This window comes from Watersipora subatra, chromosome 9, assembly GCF_963576615.1.
Source record: "Watersipora subatra chromosome 9, tzWatSuba1.1, whole genome shotgun sequence".
Classification (NCBI taxonomy): domain Eukaryota; kingdom Metazoa; phylum Bryozoa; class Gymnolaemata; order Cheilostomatida; family Watersiporidae; genus Watersipora; species Watersipora subatra.
The window spans coordinates 62,980,735-63,001,200 of NC_088716.1; the positions used below are offsets into that span (position 1 = coordinate 62,980,735).

The window sequence follows — 20,466 nt, forward strand, 5'->3', positions numbered from 1 at the left end:
TTAAATAATTTATGTCAAGTTTTTGCATTGTACCATGTAAGATATTCTATATTACATAAAGCGTGAAATCAGTGTAAGTTCTCAAATTCGATTTAAATAACAGGAGTCCCGTAGTTGGCCTTACAGGTATCGTTTTCTCTCTTGATGTAATTGGGAGAGGAAACGAGGTATCAGGGTATCTTTATTATATATACTAGTACCCTGGTAGACCAGAGTGTGCTGTGAGAGATTGTCAGGTGTCAAGATAAAGCAGAGATAAGAAGTAGCTACACAATCATAAATACCTAAAGGTGATCAACTGGTGCAGATGATAGAGTGTCGGTCTACCTAGGTGAATGTCACAAGTTGGAGTCTCGTTTAAATCAATCCTTTTTTCTAACCTTTAACCCTTGCTTTGGACAGGCCTGCTTAATTTTGGACATATACAATTTTTTTCTTTGCACCATAGACCTTAATGTGTAGAAAAAAGTGAAAAACTTGATTTGAATTTACATTTAAGGAGTATGCTCCCTTAACTTAATGTAAAATCACTGTAATCATGGACTTTAATTCAAGAGAAAGTGATAAGAAAAAAAGAGAGCAGTTGTCAATATAAACTAATAATACTACAGTTACTGTACAGTTGTCAATATAAACTAATAATACTACAGTTACTGTACAGTTGTCAATATAAACTAATAATACTACAGTTACTGTACAGTTGTCAATATATACTAATAATACTACAGTTACTGTACAGTTGTCAATATAAACTAATAATACTACAGTTACTGTACAGTTGTCAATATATACTAATAATACTACAGTTACTGTACAGTTGTCAATATAAATTAATAATACTACAGTTACTGTACAGTTGTCAATATAAACTAATAATACTACAGTTACTGTACAGTTGTCAATATAAACTAATAATACCACAGTTACTGTACAGTTGTCAATATAAACTAATAATACTACAGTTACTGTACAGTTGTCAATATAAACTAATAATACTACAGTTACTGTACAGTTGTCAATATAAACTAATAATACTACAGTTACTGTACAGTTGTCAATATAAACTAATAATACTACAGTTACTGTACAGTTGTCAATATAAACTAATAATACTACAGTTACTGTACAGTTGTCAATATAAACTAATAATACTACAGTTACTGTACAGTTGTCAATATAAACTAATAATACTACAGTTACTGTACAGTTGTCAATATATACTAATAATACTACAGTTACTGTACAGTTGTCAATATATACTAATAATACTACAGTTACTGTACAGTTGTCAATATATACTAATAATACTACAGTTACTGTACAGTTGTCAATATAAACTAATAATACTACAGTTACTGTACAATTGTCAATATAAACTAATAATACTACAGTTACTGTACAGTTGTCAATATAAACTAATAATACTACAGTTACTGTACAGTTGTCAATATAAATTAATAATACTACAGTTACTGTACAGTTGTCAATATAAACTAATAATACTACAGTTACTGTACAGTTGTCAATATAAACTAATAATACCACAGTTACTGTACAGTTGTCAATATAAACTAATAATACTACAGTTACTGTACAGTTGTCAATATAAACTAATAATACTACAGTTACTGTACAGTTGTCAATATAAACTAATAATACTACAGTTACTGTACAGTTGTCAATATAAACTAATAATACTACAGTTACTGTACAGTTGTCAATATAAACTAATAATACTACAGTTACTGTACAGTTGTCAATATAAACTAATAATACTACAGTTACTGTACAGTTGTCAATATAAACTAATAATACTACAGTTACTGTACAGTTGTCAATATATACTAATAATACTACAGTTACTGTACAGTTGTCAATATATACTAATAATACTACAGTTACTGTACAGTTGTCAATATATACTAATAATACTACAGTTACTGTACAGTTGTCAATATAAACTAATAATACTACAGTTACTGTACAATTGTCAATATAAACTAATAATACTACAGTTACTGTACAGTTGTCAATATAAACTAATAATACTACAGTTACTGTACAGTTGTCAATATAAACTAATAATACTACAGTAATGGTAACTCCAACAGTAACTACGGTACAGTCATTAAATTAAAAAGTAAAGTTTTATTTTGTTCTTGTCGAAGGCCCAAATGGGTGAGTTTGTATAGATCTTGGAACGGATTAGGCAATTTACATGTATCTTGCACTTCTTATGCCGTAAACGTTCTCGGGACGGATCATTTACATTGCAGGGTCATTATACTATATAAGGAACATATCAGTACCGGTTTATAAATATATTTTTAAATATTTAGATTGAAATATTTAAAAGGAATATTAAAATTTTAATATTTTCACTATCAAGGCCCATGTTAGTGAAGCGAGCCGCAGGTGTATATCTATCATACTGATGTTCACACTTAGGTTCTGGTAGTTTTCTGTCAGTACTGCTGTTGAAAGTTTTCACTGTAAACCAGGTTTTGTTTTGCTGCTTTTAGGAGGTCAAAGGACGAAATCTTGCCAAGAGTTGCGTGAAAGATGGGCTGAAGTGACAAGCGACCTGCAGGAGATGTCAGTTATGATGAACACTGGGGCTCAAGTTAGAGAGGTAGGGCACTGCATGTACTACTTTTGAGTTTCACAAGTTTCTATAAAGGGCCATTATGTACCTTTCTTTGGTTACAGATGTGTCATCCTTAAGTGGTGCCATGTTGTCAGCAGCCTGTGTACCAATGAAAGAATTGTGATCATTATGAAAAAATCAACTTTGCGTCGATAAGTACTTACTGATGTACTCAAAGTTGCGGAACGTTTGCCTGGATATCTACGAATGTAGTTGCATTAGCAGTGCATTGGCAATAGTAAAAATGTCACAGCCATGCAGTGTAATTGTGTTACATACTTTTACTACTTTTACGCGCTATATACACGCGGTATACACACTATATACACCCAGTATAATACACGCTATATACACCCGGTATACACGTTATATACACCCGGTATACACGCGGTATACAGCCAGTATACACACGGTATAAAGCCGGTATACACGCTATATACACCCGGTATGCACCTAGTATACACGCAGTACAGTCATACCGTACAGACATACGAGAGAAATTTGACATGCGAAAAAAACTCTGAGCAAGTTTTTGCTTTGAGATACAAGACAAATTTGAGATACGAGGGGCCTTATCGAAAATGAGATAGTTCTCGATGAGGCGGCTAGGTGTCTGAGCATACGAGAATCCGCTTACGAGAGCATCACTAGGCCTTTATTATTGGATCAGTTTGAACAAGTTTTAAAAAAGACAGTTAAAAGTAAAGGTGAACGCGAGACAAGAGCCAGAAAATAAGTAAAAAAAATTAAGTCGAAGACAAAATTAGAATTAAGTTTAGTGTTAAATTAAAAAAATTTCCAATCTGTGTTTACTAAGTTAAATTTATTTAAGTTAAATCTAAGTTTATGCTACTCGGCGTCACCAAAGTGTAGCATACCGAACATATTGCTGTTGTCTCTCACACCATTAGCCACTACCGTCTGTCTCAAAGGTAAGAACTCCATACAGTGCTGTACATGATACTGTTACATTTTATTCCAGATCATAACTATGAGATAGGTAGTTGTCACTTTATGAGCGTAGAGGGTGAATTAGAACCAATAAAAAATTTCTCCTTTGTAATATCTTGTTTTTACATGGTTTTTTCAAATGTTGGGACAGATTAATTTGTATTTGGTTATTTTAAACAGGATAAATTAATTTGAGATATTAGAGATTTGACATACGAGTTCGGTCCCGGAAGGCATTAATTTCGTATGTCTAGGTCTGACTGTACAACTTTTTTGTAATGTGCAGTAAACAGTATTGGTGCAGTGGCGGTATTGCCACGATTACGTTAATTTTACGAAAAGTTAACGGCAGCGTACACGTTTAATATCAATTTTTAGACAGCAAGGTCCATTCTACAAAAAATTTATATATGTCCAAAATAAAGTTAAATGTATATCTTTCCTATAACAAGAACGATGTCTGTCTGTTCATTGCCAGGGTTTGAATAAAAGATTGTATGAGACTCCAGCTCGTCATATTCAGCTTATTAGGCCAACACTCTAACACTTGATATACCGACACTCTAACACTCGGTATACCGACACTCTAACACTCGGTATATCGACACTCTAACACTTGGTATACCGACACTCTATCACTCGGTATACCGACACTCTAACACTCGGTATATCGACACTCTATCACTCGGTATACCGACACACTAACACTCGGTATACCGACACTCTAACACTCGGTATACCGACACTCTATCACTCGGTATACCGACACTCTAACACTTGATATACCGACACTCTAACACTCGGTATACCGACACTCTAACACTCGGTATACCGACACTCTAACACTTGGTATACCGACACTCTATCACTCGGTATACCGACACTCTAACACTCGGTATATCGACACTCTTACACTCGGTATACCGACACTCTAACACTCGGTATACCGACACTCTAACACTCGGTATACCGACACTCTAACACTCGCACCGATTGATCGCCTCTCGGTAAATTGCTTTAAGGTACTTCTAAATAGTTGCACAGCTACTTGTTAGCTGTGGTTTATCGACACACCTGATGATCTTTCATGCCGAACTAGACTGCTAGGGTAGTAGTATATGGATCATTCCATAGAACTAGACTGCTAGGGTAGTAGTATATGGGTCTTTCCATAGAACTAGACTGCTAGGGTAGTAGTATATGGGTCTTTCCATAGAACTAGACTGCTAGGGTAGTAGTATATGTGCCATTCCATCGAACTAGACTGCTAGGGTAGTAGTATATGGGTCATTCCATAGAACTAGACTGCTAGGGTAGTAGTATATGGGTCTTTCCATAGAACTAGACTGCTAGGGTAGTAGTATATGGGTCTTTCCATAGAACTAGGCTGCTAGGGTAGTAGTATATGGGTCTTTCCATAGAACTAGACTGCTAGGGTAGTAGTATATGGGTCATTCCATAGAACTAGACTGCTAGGGTAGTAGTATATGGGTCTTTCCATAGAACTAGACTGCTAGGGTAGTAGTATATGGGTCATTCCATAGAACTCGCCCACGAAGTGTGATTAAACAAATCAAATATTTCACTTTTAGGTAATCACAAAGTAAAAACAGTATCATAATAATCCAAACATCAATTGACACAAAGTATGACTTCCAGCGACCAACACTTATTGATATAAAAGCATTATTATGTGGTGTCTCCGACAGTTTTTGTTGAAAAAATGTGTGACATGAAAGCATTGGGGTCTGAAATTTTACTAATAATCTGAAAAATTCAATAAATATATTAACCAAAAGATAGAAACACATATGTATGGTAAAGATTAACATTAATTCAAATTATTGGCTTATTGTTTGCAATTGGCAATGGTACCAATGTAGAAGGGACAACGCATCACCTGGTGTCCCTGTTACATCGGCAACCTGTATTAAGGATAACTAACCTAAATAACTGGAATCAAAAGATGTTTGATGTATGAAACATGTATGATCACTGTTATTATATGTTGGAATTAACATTACTTCAAATTAATGACATAGTGTTATCATTTGGCGATATTACTAATGTAAGCGGGAACTGGTGTCCCCTTGTGTCTCTGTTACATCAGCGACCTGTATGTATAATAAGACAGGCAATTGTTTTATGAAAAGTCGCCTATATTGTTTGCACTCCATAGTTAACTGTTCTTATGGCATTGTAACCTTATTACCCAAGTATTAAAGCAGGTGAAAGATGATTAAGCTTGTCTTTTTGTTTAATAAAAAGTTTGAATAAAGGTGACCGCATATTATATAGTTTTTGATGACCAAGTGGACATACCAGGTGGCGCTACTTTTATTACACTTTATTTTCTGTCTGTAACTTTTGTGGTATTTACAATTTTGTTGATGAGTAATTATAAACATGGTAATTAGATTTGTCAGAGCTTTTTTTGATATTTGATGTATTCACCTAAAGGTATGATATGGTGTCCCCTGTTACATCGGCAACCTGTCCCTAACCTATTGTAGTAACACCAATATACTGCGAAATTTACCAACAACGCAGCAAAAACTGTTTTATTTACAAAATTTGAATAGTTAGGCTTCCTAAAAGTAATGCTAAATCTAGTGTAGGAGTGATTTGAGATTTTGACCTCCATGTCACACTTGTTGGGCGGGTTTTATGGAAAGACCCATAGATAGAGATAACCCTATACGTCATTTTTTCCTCCCAAGTGCGGCATAAAAGGTGAGGTTTTTACGGCGAATTATGGGATTCTCCTTATTCAAATTGAATTTGAGAACTTGCATTGTCTTGACACTTGACACTTAGGGTTATATGGAATATAGACAGGGTTATATGGAATATGGACACTTAGGGTTATATGGAATATGGACACTTAGGGTTATATGGAATATGGACACTTAGGGTTATATGGAATATGGACACTTAGGGTTATATGGAATTTTTAATAAACAACAAAGCAACTTTACATAAATTTTTTAATTTATGTGAAATTTATGTTAACAGAGTTTTACGTCATAGGGGCGTCTTACTGTATTGAGTTGGCCTTGACGCAACCAGAACCCGAGTGCAAGATCTGAATGCTGCTCAAACCAACGTATGAGTGGCAAACAAATTGAACACAGTTAGCAGGTCTTATATGGTCTAAATAAACATCTACTATGGTTTCAATATATACATGTAGATGTTAATGAGAATCCAATAGTAAGACTCCAGTTAATTGATCGAAATGGCGATAATGCCTGTCTCCCTTTTTAAAATGATCTGGGAGATAGTGTACAACTTTTTGAGCTCACTGAACGCAGCGTCTGACAATTTTGTACAATGTAGTGTAGATGCTTCAGTATCAGCTTCACGCTGATGCGCAATTACAGTACACTTTTAAGTTTAAAGTTTTGAAGAATACGCATTCAGAGTATGCATGATTAGCTGGTCTTCAGGTAATACATCAGGGAAATAAGTGCACAGTATGTTACTCTGAGCGGTTTGCTGTAGGAGGGCAGTTGCAGTAGCAGAAAATGTGCATTATAAAGTTTTATGTACTGCAAAATTGCTGTGTACTGCACTGCAATGACGCGGTTCAGTTCTAATATGTCACAATCCTGAGATGGTAATTCCAAGTCCATCTATTTTGTGTAGTTTCTGAACATGAATGCATGCATTTACAATGTAGATGCATAACAGGTGGCCGTGGCTTTATTTTTATCAGATTTGTCAACAGAATTTACACCCCTTGTTATTTCATGTGAATTACTCAACCTCGGTTGCAGCAAGTTTCAACAACTTTAGCTCAAGAGAGCGAGTCGTTATAGTTGCGTTTGTAAACAATGCGAGTATCGTGCGCTATGATGGATTGCTTGCTTATTATCAGGTGCCGTTGTCAGCTGGCGCGGTGGCCATGATAGTATAGTGGTCAGTACTTCGCGTTGTGGCCGCGAAAACCCAGGTTCGAATCCTGGTCATGGCATGGTAGTCAGTGCACCTTTTTTCAACTGAAGCACGACCATAAATAGTTTGTATATTTTTGTGTTGCCTGTGAAACTCGGTTTTCATCAAATCTATGGTTATTCATTAGACCACAGACGAAATAAACTCTACCGAAGAGGTATTGCTGCGATGCAGAGACTGGCTGCAAAGCTCGGCTACTTTGGAAGAACTGAGTTATTCACAATTGATCAGCTTACTTGAGGAGTCCAAGGTTTGGTCTTACATGGTTTGGTCTTACGCTGTGTCACATCTGTGACACGTGTAGTCAAAATATGCAGGTTTTTCATTGTGTGGCTGTCTGGTATATCTATCTGACTCTCATCAGATATACAATTACCTTCTGCTGTATGTTCTGCTTCCACAGCTAATTAGTTGGTCAAGGCCTTGTTTCGCACTCTTTCTGTTCTCGAAAATAAGTGACTCGCTGTGTTTTGGTGATTAAAATTTTCATGTTTTTCATTGAGCAGTAGGTAAGCCGTAAGCTATACAGAAGCCATATATGTTTCTAGGTACACCGAGGAAGCATGAATAAAGGTGATCACAGGCTCAAGAGACTGCGTTCCATTAGACGCCAGAAGCGTGTCAAAGCAGATGAGGCCATCGATGGCAGCATCAGCAAGCTTTCTTCTGACTGGATGACTATAAGCTCACAGCTAGGTCAGTAGTTTGAACAACTAAGAGACATATGGAAGCAATAGACAGGCTTTTTCATGTTCAAGTCTGAAAAGTACAATTATACCTTCGTATATCAAAATTGTTGAATATTGGAGCCAATATTTTGATAGGAATACGTTGTATTATATTCAATTCATTCTACATGTAAGAAATTATATTAATACATCTATCACTAAAAAGAGGTATTTAGTGTCCCTCGTTCACCTTCAAGACAGGCGAGTTAAAGGTGGACTTGCAACAAAATTCACATTACAGTTATTTGGTATCAAAAGGTTCACCATGTCTTACTCTGTTGTGTTGTAGGTGCAAAATATGTGGAAATGTTATTACAAGCTCTTAAAAGCTCAAAAACGAACAGTTAATTGCAGCCATCATGAAAACGCTGTAGTTTGGAATCTCTTTATTTTGATGACGTTCTCAAACATTGTGGTTATTGTTTTGACACGTGACGTTATCATGTGAAATTAAAGGCCAATAAAAGGCTCAATATAAAACATCCCGTAGCACTAGTTTATGACAAACTTTTCGGGCTCTACCGCAAAGCCTGTATTAAATATAGATGCTCGCTACTTTACAGTTTACTTTCGACTTGGTCTAATCATCTAGCCATAATCTGATCGTGTGACCCATACTTCCTGCCAAACTCCAAGCTAAGGTTAACAAATTAAACGAATTTTTAAAGTAAGTTTTGAGATATCAGTACTCAAAGTGACAGCATTACGATGATTGTGAGACAGACGCGTAATGACAATAAACATGGTTTTATTGAATGCGTTAAGTATATTTGTGAAAATATTTCGACGAATAAGGTTGCATGAAAGTGTAAACAGAAGCCATCGTGTTCGTGTACGTCCCTTTTGAGCCGTTTTGAAAAGGGATTCCAATCTACGGCGTTTTTGTGATGGCTGCCATGAACTGTTCGTTTTTTAGCTTTTAAGAGCTTGTGATCACATTTCCACATACATGTATTTTGCACCTACAACACAGCAGAGTAAGACATGATGAATCTTTTGATACCAAATAACTGTAATGTGAATTTTGTTGCAAGTCAACCTTTAAAAATATAGTCTAGGTGATACAAGAGACAAATGACGGGACAGTAGTAGTGGTGGTAGTGTGTTGGTGATGGTGCTTAGACTGCATAGTCTATAAATTACCATGACTTATTGATAACTTGTTTGTGTATTGGATGCTTTTTTGTCAATAAGTTTATCATTATCTTGGCTAAGCGCCCACTCCTACTTGTTTTAGGTATCTCTCCTTCAATCATAGACCTATTAACTATACTATATTAAGTATATTAAGTATAGTTAATAGGTCTATGCCTTCAACACACTTTCGATTTTCTCCTCACGATGCTTTCAGATTTTTAAAGAATTTATTGTAAAATGTTTGTTTATGCCTTTCTAGCAGCTTTGCTTAAATTTAATGATATGTATTGTCTTCTTCTTTGGTTGGTGCTGGTGCTGTGACTCATACAAGTACTGCGACTCATGCTAGTACTGCGACTAATACTAGTACTGCCACTCATACAAGTACTGCGACTCATACAAGTACTGCGACTCATGCTAGTACTGCGACTCATACAAGTACTGCGACTTATACTATTACTGCGACGCATACAAGTACTACGACTCATACAAGTACTGCGACTCATACAAGTACTGCGACTCATACTACTACTGCGACTCATACAAGTACTGCCACTCATACAAGTATTGCGACTCATGCTAGTGCTGCGACTCATACAAGTACTGCGACTTATACAAGTCGTGCGACTCATACTAGTACTGCCACTCATACTAGTACTGCAACTCATACTAGTACTGCGACTCATACCAGTACTGCAACTCATACAAGTACTGCGACTCATACAAGTACTGCGACTCATGCTAGTACTGCGACTCATACAAGTACTGCGACTCATACTATTACTGCGACTCATACAAGTACTACGACTCATACAACTACTGCGACTCATGCTAGTACTGCAACTCATACTAGTACGGCGACTCATACCAGTACTGCGACTCATACTAGTACTGCGACTCATGCTAGTACTGCAACTCATGCTAGTACTGCGACTCATACTAGTACTGCGACTCATACAAGTACTGCGATTCATACAAGTACTGCGACTCATGCTAGTACTGCGACCCATACAAGTACTGCGACTCATACTAGTACTGCGACTCATACAAGTACTGCGACTCATACAAGTACTGCGACTCATACAAGTACTGCGACTCATACAAGTACTGCGACTCATACAAGTACTGCGACTCATATTAGTACTGCGATTCATACTAGTGCTGCGACTCATATTAGTACTGCGACTCATACTAGTACTGCGACTCATACTAGTACTGCGACTCATACAACTACTGCGACTCATACTAGTATCTTTGTATCCATGAATTTAAAACTAAAAAGAAGCAGATGTGAATCTAGTTTAAAAATCATACATTTAGCTGCTCAAATGTCAAGGTTATATTGCATTTTTGTTATGAGCTGCTAAGCTTCTCAATCTAATCAGTTGATTGTACCCATGATAGGTTAGTCTTCGGCTCGGAGTTGTTTTGTCGTCCTTCACTCCGTGTGTACTAGTTGCTTTCTAGCACCATGATGCCTAGATGCTAGCAATAATATAATAATAGTAATATAATAATTGATAATTATGAATAATACTATAAATAATTAGTAATAATAATAATGGTTATAGGTGACTGTAAATAGGTTTTTGCCGTGTCAAGTTTACATTGCCATCATTACGGGCAATCTCTCAGTTGAGGTAGACGTGTCTAGATGGCCGTATTGGCCATTCTATTTTTAGTATTGTGGGGTCTCATAAGGTAGTATTAAAGCCTACTCCTAGACACTTATGTTGCACCTACTCTTGGACGCCTATGTTGCACCTACTCCTAGACACCTATGTTGCACCTACCTCTGGACGCCTATGTTGCACCTACCCCTGGACACCTATGTTGCACCTACCTCTGGACGCCTATGTTGCACCTACTCCTGGACACCTATGTTGCACCTACTCCTGGACGCCTATGTTGCACCTACTCCTGGACGCCTATGTTGCACCTTCTCCTGGACGCCTATGTTGCACCTACTCCTAGATGCCTATGTTGCACCTACTCCTGGACACCTATGTTGCACCTACTCTTGGACACTTATGTTGCACCTACTCCTGGACACCTATGTTGCACCTACCCTTGGACGAATATGTTGCACCTACTCCTAGACGCCTATGTTGCACCTACCCCTGGACTCCTATGTTGCACCTACCCCTGGACACCTATGTTGCACCTACTCCTGGACACCTATGTTGCACCTACTCCTGGACGCCTATGTTGCACCTACTCCTGGACACTTATGTTGCACCTACTCTTGGACACTTATGTTGCACCTACTCCTGGACACTTATGTTGCACGTGCTCTTGGACACCTATGTTGCACCTACTCCTGGACACCTATGTTGCACCTACCCCTAGACACCTATGTTGCACCTACTCCTGGACACCTATGTTGCACCTATCCCTGGACACCTATGTTGCACCTACTCCTGGACACCTATGTTGCACCTACTCCTGGACTCCTATGTTGCACCTACTCCTAGACACCTATGTTGCACATTCCTTCTGCTTATATTTTGTGACACTCATACTTACGTGGTTTCTGAATTTCACTAACTTGTTTTACAGAGGAAAGAGCTGCTCTGATTGGTCAAAAGTTGGTCCAAGCTCCACCCCAGAAGTACCTGGATGCTACAGGTGCTCTTATCACGTGGCTGGGAGAGGTGGAGGCAGTTCTGGCTGAGAATGTCTATATAAATGACATTTCTACCATGGAGAAAAATGTTCAACTCTATCAGGTGAAAGCAGCAAAGGCCTTTGGGTTCTAGGAGATGTAATAAATCAGCTGGAACAGCTAGTAGTAGCCTGTGTTTTACCATGCCATACACATTTCACGCTGTTACGTTGCTGTGACATATTAGTTTGTATCTAAGTTTCCTGTTTCTCTAGAAGCACTAGGAGTGTTATAAACAACTTTAAACCATAGAGCAATCGCATTACTTGTCGAACCTGCAGCCATAGAGCAATCGCATTACTTGTAGAACCTGCAGCCATAGAGCAATCGCATTACTTGTAGAACCTGCAGCCATAGAGCAATCGCATTACTTGTAGAACCTGCAGCCATAGAGCAATCGCATTACTTGTAGAACCTGCAGGCTGCCATAGCGGAGCACGTTACAGATGTGGAGTACATAAACAGAACCGGGGAGGATCTTATCAAAAGATCATCTCAAGCGTCTTCATCGGCCAGCGATTCACTTCAGTCTCAGCTCTCCGACTTAAACTCCAGGTGGGAGGCTATCCCAAGCGACATACGGGGAAAGCTCGCTCAGCTCTCTCAAGCTATAGAGAAGCTGAGGCTATTTGAGGTGTGTTCTTCCAGCTAGCCCCTTATTATATACGGCAATGCGCACACTTCATAGTAACTATGAGCTGTGTTTGTTGTGGCCTTGCATTCCTTCAAAACAGTAAAAGTACATTACGACTTAGAGATGAGCTTGCACCAAAGTTTAGTTGATTTTATCAGAAAGTATCGGTATTTTTCTATCATTTGCAATTGTTTATGATGTTAGAGGTGATCTGACTGTCAGGATGTTTCAAGATTAAAATCAACAAAACTTGATCGCGGTTAAAACGCTCAGAAGAAAAATGCATGCGAAGTGAAGTCACTAGTTGCTATCATTGCTATAGTTGATATCTATTGAATTCAAGTTACGTGTCTGTATTCTGTCAGTATCTTTGCAACTATAGATGTCATAATCATATTTTTGCTTGATTTGAGCATTTTACCCGCGATCAAGTTTAAATCTTAAAACACCCTGACAGTCAGATCACCTCAACCATAAAAACAATTGCAAATGATAGAATATTACTGATACTTCCTGATAAAATCTACTAAGCTTTAGTGCAAGTTCATCTCTAAGTAATCATTCACAGAAATGATAGTGTATATCTAGCCTCTAGTGCGAGGTCATCGCGTACTGTATAATGGCATTTCCCATATTCATTTAAGGCAATATCCCCATAGAAAGGCCCCTTTTAAATATGGATAGTTTGTATTCGGTTAGCAAAGGGAGTAGCGCATGAATAATGTTAGCTATTGCCTGAGTTGACAGTGACGATGTTCAGGATTAGCCTACTGATGTTTAATTTAGTGTGATATTTTAGGTAGAAGCGCGCTAAGTTGGAATTTCTATGATTATCATCCTGCATTTAATTAATATATATAACTGAATATAAATAATATATACAATCAAATGTAAATAATATATATACACTGTAACTGAATATAAATAATATATACAATCAAATGTAAATAATATATATACACTGTAACTGAATATAAATAATATATACAACTGAATGTAAATAATATAACCGAATGTAAATAAAATTCGAATATACACGCTATAACTAATGTAAGCCTATTTTGTATTGCTACAAAGTTTTCAGTGACTTTAATTGGACACCACAATACAGTATTATATATTAGCGCAAGGAAGAAACCAGTCCACTAGTCCACTCTCATTGTTTACATGTCAGATTTTGAGGAGAGACTGTCAATCACCAATTTCAACTGGTTTGTCTGAAAGGGCCATTTACATGAATAAACAATAGAGTTCTGGAGTCACAACAACTTCTTAACATTTTTCATCAAGCCACGCATTGAAGACTTCAAATGCGCGAATTATTGAGTTTCGCCTTGTCATGTAAACCAGTTGTTAGATGACAATAGAGCCAGCGGCTCACCACGATCAATCTATAGATATAGTCATGGCGATTGACCATCCCTTCTGCTCTTATCAGCTTGCCTTTTACAGATGCGAGCTATTGTTATAGTTAGTGTACAACTAAGCATACTCCACTTCATTCATCTATTGAAGTCGCTAGTTACAGGTGATTCAGTTTATTTACTGAAACCGGCCTTTGAACGACAATATGGTTTGTTTATGACTCGTCTAGCACTACACGCTGCCATTTCAGAGCCAGGTGAATGGGCTGACTCGTTGGATGTCTGATATGGAACATTTTCTTGAAATGGAACAGCCGGTAGTTGGTGACAAAGATATTCTTCAAGCTCAGATCAACCAATCAGACGTAAGCTTGTTATCTTCGATAATCTCTTTATGTTAACAGGTACTTCAACCATCTGACTGCCTCTAAATGTTACCTCGTCTCGTGTCGGGTTTTATTTGCAAATTTAGTTTAATCGTAGCAGCAAAAGTAGTTTTAAAAAGTCAGCATATTTCTGCTTTGTATGTATGTTTAACTTTGTTGTATATATAACTTTGTTGTAAGTATAACTTTGTTGTATGTATAACTTTTATTGGCATTAATAATCATCAACAAAATGATGTTGTTCATTACATGCTAAAAAATAAAAAGACAGAAATCAGGAATTATTGAGTGAGTTGAACAAACGTGTTTTAAAAGTTGGTAATCTGATAGTATTGCCGAGGAATCGGGATATTGAATTGTAGGTTGCAGTAACAAAAAGTTCATAAACTAAAATGTACGATTGTGGATGTAGTACGTTGGTGATGTACGATTGTGGATGTAGCACGTTGGTGATGTACGATTGTGGATGTAGCACGTTGGTGATGTACGATTGTGGATGTAGCACGTTGGTGATGTACGATTGTGGATGTAGCACGTTGGTGATGTACGATTGTGGATGTAGCACGTTGGTGTCACAAAATAGTAACAGTAGTTCAGCTCCATAACTCAGAATAATTCCTTGCCTGCATTTCCATCAAGAGAATATTACCATATTAGCTATTGAACTGTGTCAGGATGGTTTCATAAATATATATTACATAGATATATACATGTTGATAGGTAGTATATAGTTTTTATAGATAGATGTTTTTATATTTTTCTTTTTTAAGATGTACATTAGGTATTAATCGTTACTATTAGACGGATTACCGTTGAGTAAGCGCGTGGTGGATGGTAAGAAGGAACAACAAAAAGGATCCACATGTAGGCAGACACTTAGCCATTAAAGTAGAGACTACCTGCATCCAGCATAAATTATTACTTATAGAAAAGGCATTTGATGTTATAAACATGACCAGCAATGCATCATTTGTTAAACATGACTGTATTAAATGCTAGATATACAAGAATACTATCAAAGTGAAAAGTATGTATTGACTGGCAGCAAATCAATAACTGGCCCTAGCTGAAGTTCGGCTCTATTTCAAGTCTATTTGTGAAGATATATCTTGACAGTATTGTACTCTGAATATTCTCTACCTTAATTAAATCTGCCAAAGAAGCTCGACATTCATTGTGCTGTTGCTTTACAATGCTTTCAAGTATTGATGATAAACCTAAAGACAGTTTAGAGCAGAAATGTCTGCCTCGATGTCGTACCATTTTGTTAACAAACAAGACATTTAGCTCAGCTATGGCTGATTTTACCAACCCTTTTTTGAGACATGGCTGCAGGATTACTAGTGCATCGTTTTACTAAAATAAGGATAATATTAAGGATGTGGTATATTAGACATCCCGAATTAGAAGCACTGTTTTCTGTAGTGTCATTCTATCATATCTTTAGCATGGTCACCAAATGCGTCTCATTAACATTTCTCATCAACCAAACACTTGGCGATTGAGTCCTATCAGTACAAACCAGTTTAGTGCACACGGGTCACGGAAAACTTGTTGATCAAAAGCCAAGTGCAGTAGAACTTTTGTGGTTTTGGAATATGTTAGTGAGCAACGTGGGATAGAAATCTTTTAAGCTGTATCTCATTAAGACTCGGGGGTAATAAATGTTACGGGGTGTCATAACTCCTATTTGCTCTTCACGTTTATTAAAGTTCAGTTAAGCGCTTTCTGCTTTAATAGCGTAATAGTGCAAATTGCATACGGATTTAGTGCATCCAGTTTCGTTTGACTAGGTAACTATGTTTATTCTAATAGAGTCCGTTACAGGAGGTGACAATTCCTAAAACTAGCAGGGTTATACAATTTCATCAAGATCTGTCCATGCATGTACATACTTACTTAGACACGCCTTACTCACACACACAAAACAGTTTCAAACGACTTTGAAATTCGAATGTTAACAATTACATCGGGTCTAAACTTAAATATTTGCTCCAATTTCACATTTGTACACTTAACTTACACTTAACTTACACTTAACTTATTAGCTCAATGTAAGAAGAGGAGCTATTCACTTCACCTTATACGCTTTCAATTGCTGTATTAGAGTTTGTACAAGAAGAGGTTTTGTAGTGTCAACCAGGCCCGTATTCCCTGGGGCGGCTGGCTGGCTGAGCCGCCCCAACTTTTCAGGAATTTTCGGCGGCTATGTACAGTCAAACTCGGGTAACTCGCCCTCGGATAAAATGTAAAATTTTATTTCAAACACATGGTTAACTCAAATGGATTTGTTTGGTCCGTTCTCACGCAATGATAAATTGCTTTAGATTACTCGACCTCAACATCATTAACTCGAACAGTTATTTGACCAACGGATACGGGGACAGTTTTTATCGCTGTAGAATATCACTTTATTCCAAGCCATGGAGATAAACATCAACTTTTAGTAGTTCCTAGGCATCATTATTATCATCATTGGCTTTACCAAAAATCCGCTTGGCAATGGCTCGTCGAAACTTAAAATAAATTCGGCAAAATTGATCTTTGTTAAAACGCTCAAAAAAAAGATGTCTTTTTTCTGAGCGTTTTAACTGCGGTCAAGTTTTGCCTATTTTAATCTGGAAACGTCCTGGCAGTCACATCACCTAGAACAACCAAATCTCAAATAATAGAAAAATGTTTATACTTTCCGATAAAATGTTTTAAACTTTACATGAGAGACCCGGTTGAAGCCTTACATGAGAGAAACCTGTTGGGGGCTCACACCGCCCCCTCCAAACCCCGATGTTCATAACTAGTCGCCTAACAATTGCCGCCCCAACTTGCAATCAGGGAATACAGGCCTGGTGTCAACACCAATCAATTTGTCTATTAATCTCAGCATTCTATCTAAAGTTAATCAAATAACAGTACAATTTGAAATATGTCAATATTAAATTGATATTTGAAAGTTGGTATATGGAAAGATGAGCCTCACGATGGGCGTTGACTATTGTTGAGAAGTATACAAAGATTTAATAGAGACAACTTCACAGCATCTGTTGACGACTGAATGAAATGACTGTCTCTTATGGTAGACTCTGACCCACTTTCTAACATTCTCCTTCAACCCGGTCAGCTGTACTCCTTGGCCTCTGCTGGACAACACTGGCAATTTTAAAATGCTAAATGATTAGCAAAGTTTAGCAACCTCTCCTGTTTGCAATTGTTCTGGGGATGTTAGTATCTGGGCAGGGTGATGAATGTGCTCAGTCTTGATGCTGTGTCTGTCTGTTCAATGCTCCAATCAATAAGACTTCTCAAACAGAGTGATAAATATAGAAATAAAAAGGCATAGATGAGAGTTGTTAGCAATGGCTCGTGTAGAGCAGTGTTTCTGTGTCATAGTCTAAGTCTTTAAGAGAAGGCAGTCACTTAGTCTAATGAGCAACAATCTCTCGGAAATCCCAAATCAATAGAACAAGTCCAAGTGTTATTGGGGCACTCAGTGTATCTCTACTTAACGGGCTCTATGGTTGATATACGGTATTACTGGGTATCTGGGTATCGTATTGTATTGTTTTATACAACATTGTGTTGTCATGTGCTGCGCTGTATCACTCGTCATCCTACTCTATAGCTGTGTATGAGAGTGGATAGAGTGTAGTACACATGTTAACTGCACTACTATTATTACAGTGTATAATTTATTATAATGTTTCAAGTTTTTTTGTCATTGCATATTGTGCTGTGTCATTGTGTATCACATTTTATTGTTCTTTAAATCTGTTCAATATTTCGGATCATTGTAATAACACTTCAATATACGATATTGCCATTCATGGAGCAATGCATAATCATTAAGAGCCTTTTCTTACATGGTGTCACTGTTTATAGTTGTATATTTCTGTGTATAGTTGTGTATATCTGTGTATAGTTGTGTATATCTGTGTATAGTTGTGTATATCTGTGTATAGTTGTGTATATCTGTGTATAGTTGTGTATCTCTGTGTATAGTTGTGTATCTCTGTGTATAGTTGTGTATCTCTGTGTATAGTTGTGTATATCTGTGTATAGTTGTGTATATCTGTGTATAGTTGTGTATCTCTGTGTATAGTCGTGTATCTCTGTGTATAGTCGTGTATCTCTGTGTATAGTTGTGTATCTCTGTGTATAGTTGTGTATCTCTGTGTATAGTTGTGTATCCCTGTGTATAGTTGTGTATCTCTGTGTATAGTTGTGTATATCTGTGTATAGTTGTGTATTTCTGTGTATAGTTGTGTATATCTGTGTATAGTTGTGTATATCTGTGTATAGTTGTGTATCTCTGTGTATAGTTGTGTATCTCTGTGTATAGTCGTGTATCTCTGTGTATAGTCGTGTATCTCTGTGTATAGTTGTGTATTTCTGTGTATAGTTGTGTATCTCTGTGTATAGTTGTGTATCTCTGTGTATAGTTGTTTACCCTGTTGTTTAGTTGTTTATACATGAAGGGAACTTGAGAAATAAAGTCATACTTGATCGGTATGTTGATTGATGTAAAACTCCACTCAACAACTAACAATATTTACTCGCTGTCTTTCTTTTTAGAGCTACTAAATGGCCATGGGTAATAACTACAAATGACTTTTTCTGGAAATTTATTAAATAGCTGTTAAACCAGCAATAGCGGACTGTCTGTCTGTTGATCGAATTGTGTATATCTAAGAGAATAGAATGATCAACACATATCTAACCGCTGGTCTTCAGCGTATCTTCGCTTCAATTTCGTCGGACGCCTTCTTGTCTTAGGGTCCCGTTGATCTCTCGCTACAGGGTGCACTTACTGACATAGAAATGCTGAAGGCTGTAGTAGAAGATATTAACAGTAATGGGAAAGTTCTAGTGGCTGGTAGCGAAGAGGAATTTGGTAGCGAGCTGCAAAAAGAGCTAGATAAGATGAACGAGCGATGGGCAGACATTTGTAAAATGTCTAACGCGCAAAACACACTTCTCAAAGATGCTTTAGGTTGGTGCTTGCAGATCTTCACTACCGCTGTCCATTAACTGATGCAGCAGTAGTCCTACTCTTTTGTTGTATTTAGTTGTCTAGTTGGTTATGTATTACCCTTGAAGTTGTATGTAGTCCGCTATGTATTATCCTTGAAGTTGTATGTAGTTTGTTATGTATTATCCTTGAAGTTGTATGTAGTTGGTTATGTATTATCCTTGAAGTTGTATGTAGTTTGTTATGTATTATCCTTGAAGTTGTATGTAGTTTGTTATGTATTATCCTTGAAGTTGTATGTAGTTTGTTATGTATTATCCTTGAAGTTGTATGTAGTTTGTTATGTATTATCCTTGAAGTTGTATGTAGTTTGTTATGTATTATCCTTGAAGTTGTATGTAGTTGGTTATGTATTATCCTTGAAGTTGTATGTAGTTTGTTGCATATTATCCTTGAAGTTGTATGTAGTTGGCTATGTATTATCCTTGAAGTTGTATGTAGTTGGTTATGTATTATCCTTGAAGTTGTATGTAGTTGGCTATGTATTATCCTTGAAGTTGTATGTAGTTGGCTATGTATTATCCTTGAAGTTGTATGTAGTTTGTTGCATATTATCCTTGAAGTTGTATGTAGTTGGTTATGTATTATCCTTGAAGTTGTATGTAGTTGGCTATGTATTATCCTTGAAGTTGTATGTAGTTTGTTATGTATTATCCTTGAAGTTGTATGTAGTTTGTTATGTATTATCCTTGAAGTTGTATGTAGTTTGTTATGTATTATCCTTGAAGTTGTATGTAGTTGGTTATGTATTATCCTTGAAGTTGTATGTAGTTTGTTGCATATTATCCTTGAAGTTGTATGTAGTTGGTTATGTATTATCCTTGAAGTTGTATGTAGTTGGCTATGTATTATCCTTGAAGTTGTATGTAGTTGGCTATGTATTATCCTTGAAGTTGTATGTAGTTGGCTATGTATTATCCTTGAAGTTGTATGTAGTTGGCTATGTATTATCCTTGAAGTTGTATGTAGTT

At 36.9% G+C, this 20,466-nt stretch overlaps 1 protein-coding gene and 1 non-coding gene across 2 annotated transcripts in view; both read left to right on the forward strand.

Annotated features, from left to right (window-relative positions):
* Window positions 1-19,494, forward strand: part of LOC137405338 (dystrophin-like) — a 91,256-nt gene extending 71,762 nt beyond the window's left edge. The window contains exons 18-23 of the mRNA XM_068091568.1: window positions 2,523-2,632; window positions 8,104-8,251; window positions 11,980-12,149; window positions 12,498-12,719; window positions 14,314-14,448; window positions 19,264-19,494. Coding sequence (XP_067947669.1) covers window positions 2,523-2,632; window positions 8,104-8,251; window positions 11,980-12,149; window positions 12,498-12,719; window positions 14,314-14,448; window positions 19,264-19,494 — 1,016 coding nt within the window. The remainder of the gene's footprint in view (window positions 1-2,522; window positions 2,633-8,103; window positions 8,252-11,979; window positions 12,150-12,497; window positions 12,720-14,313; window positions 14,449-19,263) is intronic.
* Window positions 7,503-7,574, forward strand: Trnah-gug (transfer RNA histidin (anticodon GUG)). Its single transcript has one exon. It is a non-coding gene; the product is annotated as a tRNA-His (tRNA).
* Window positions 19,495-20,466: the final 972 nt, after the last annotated feature.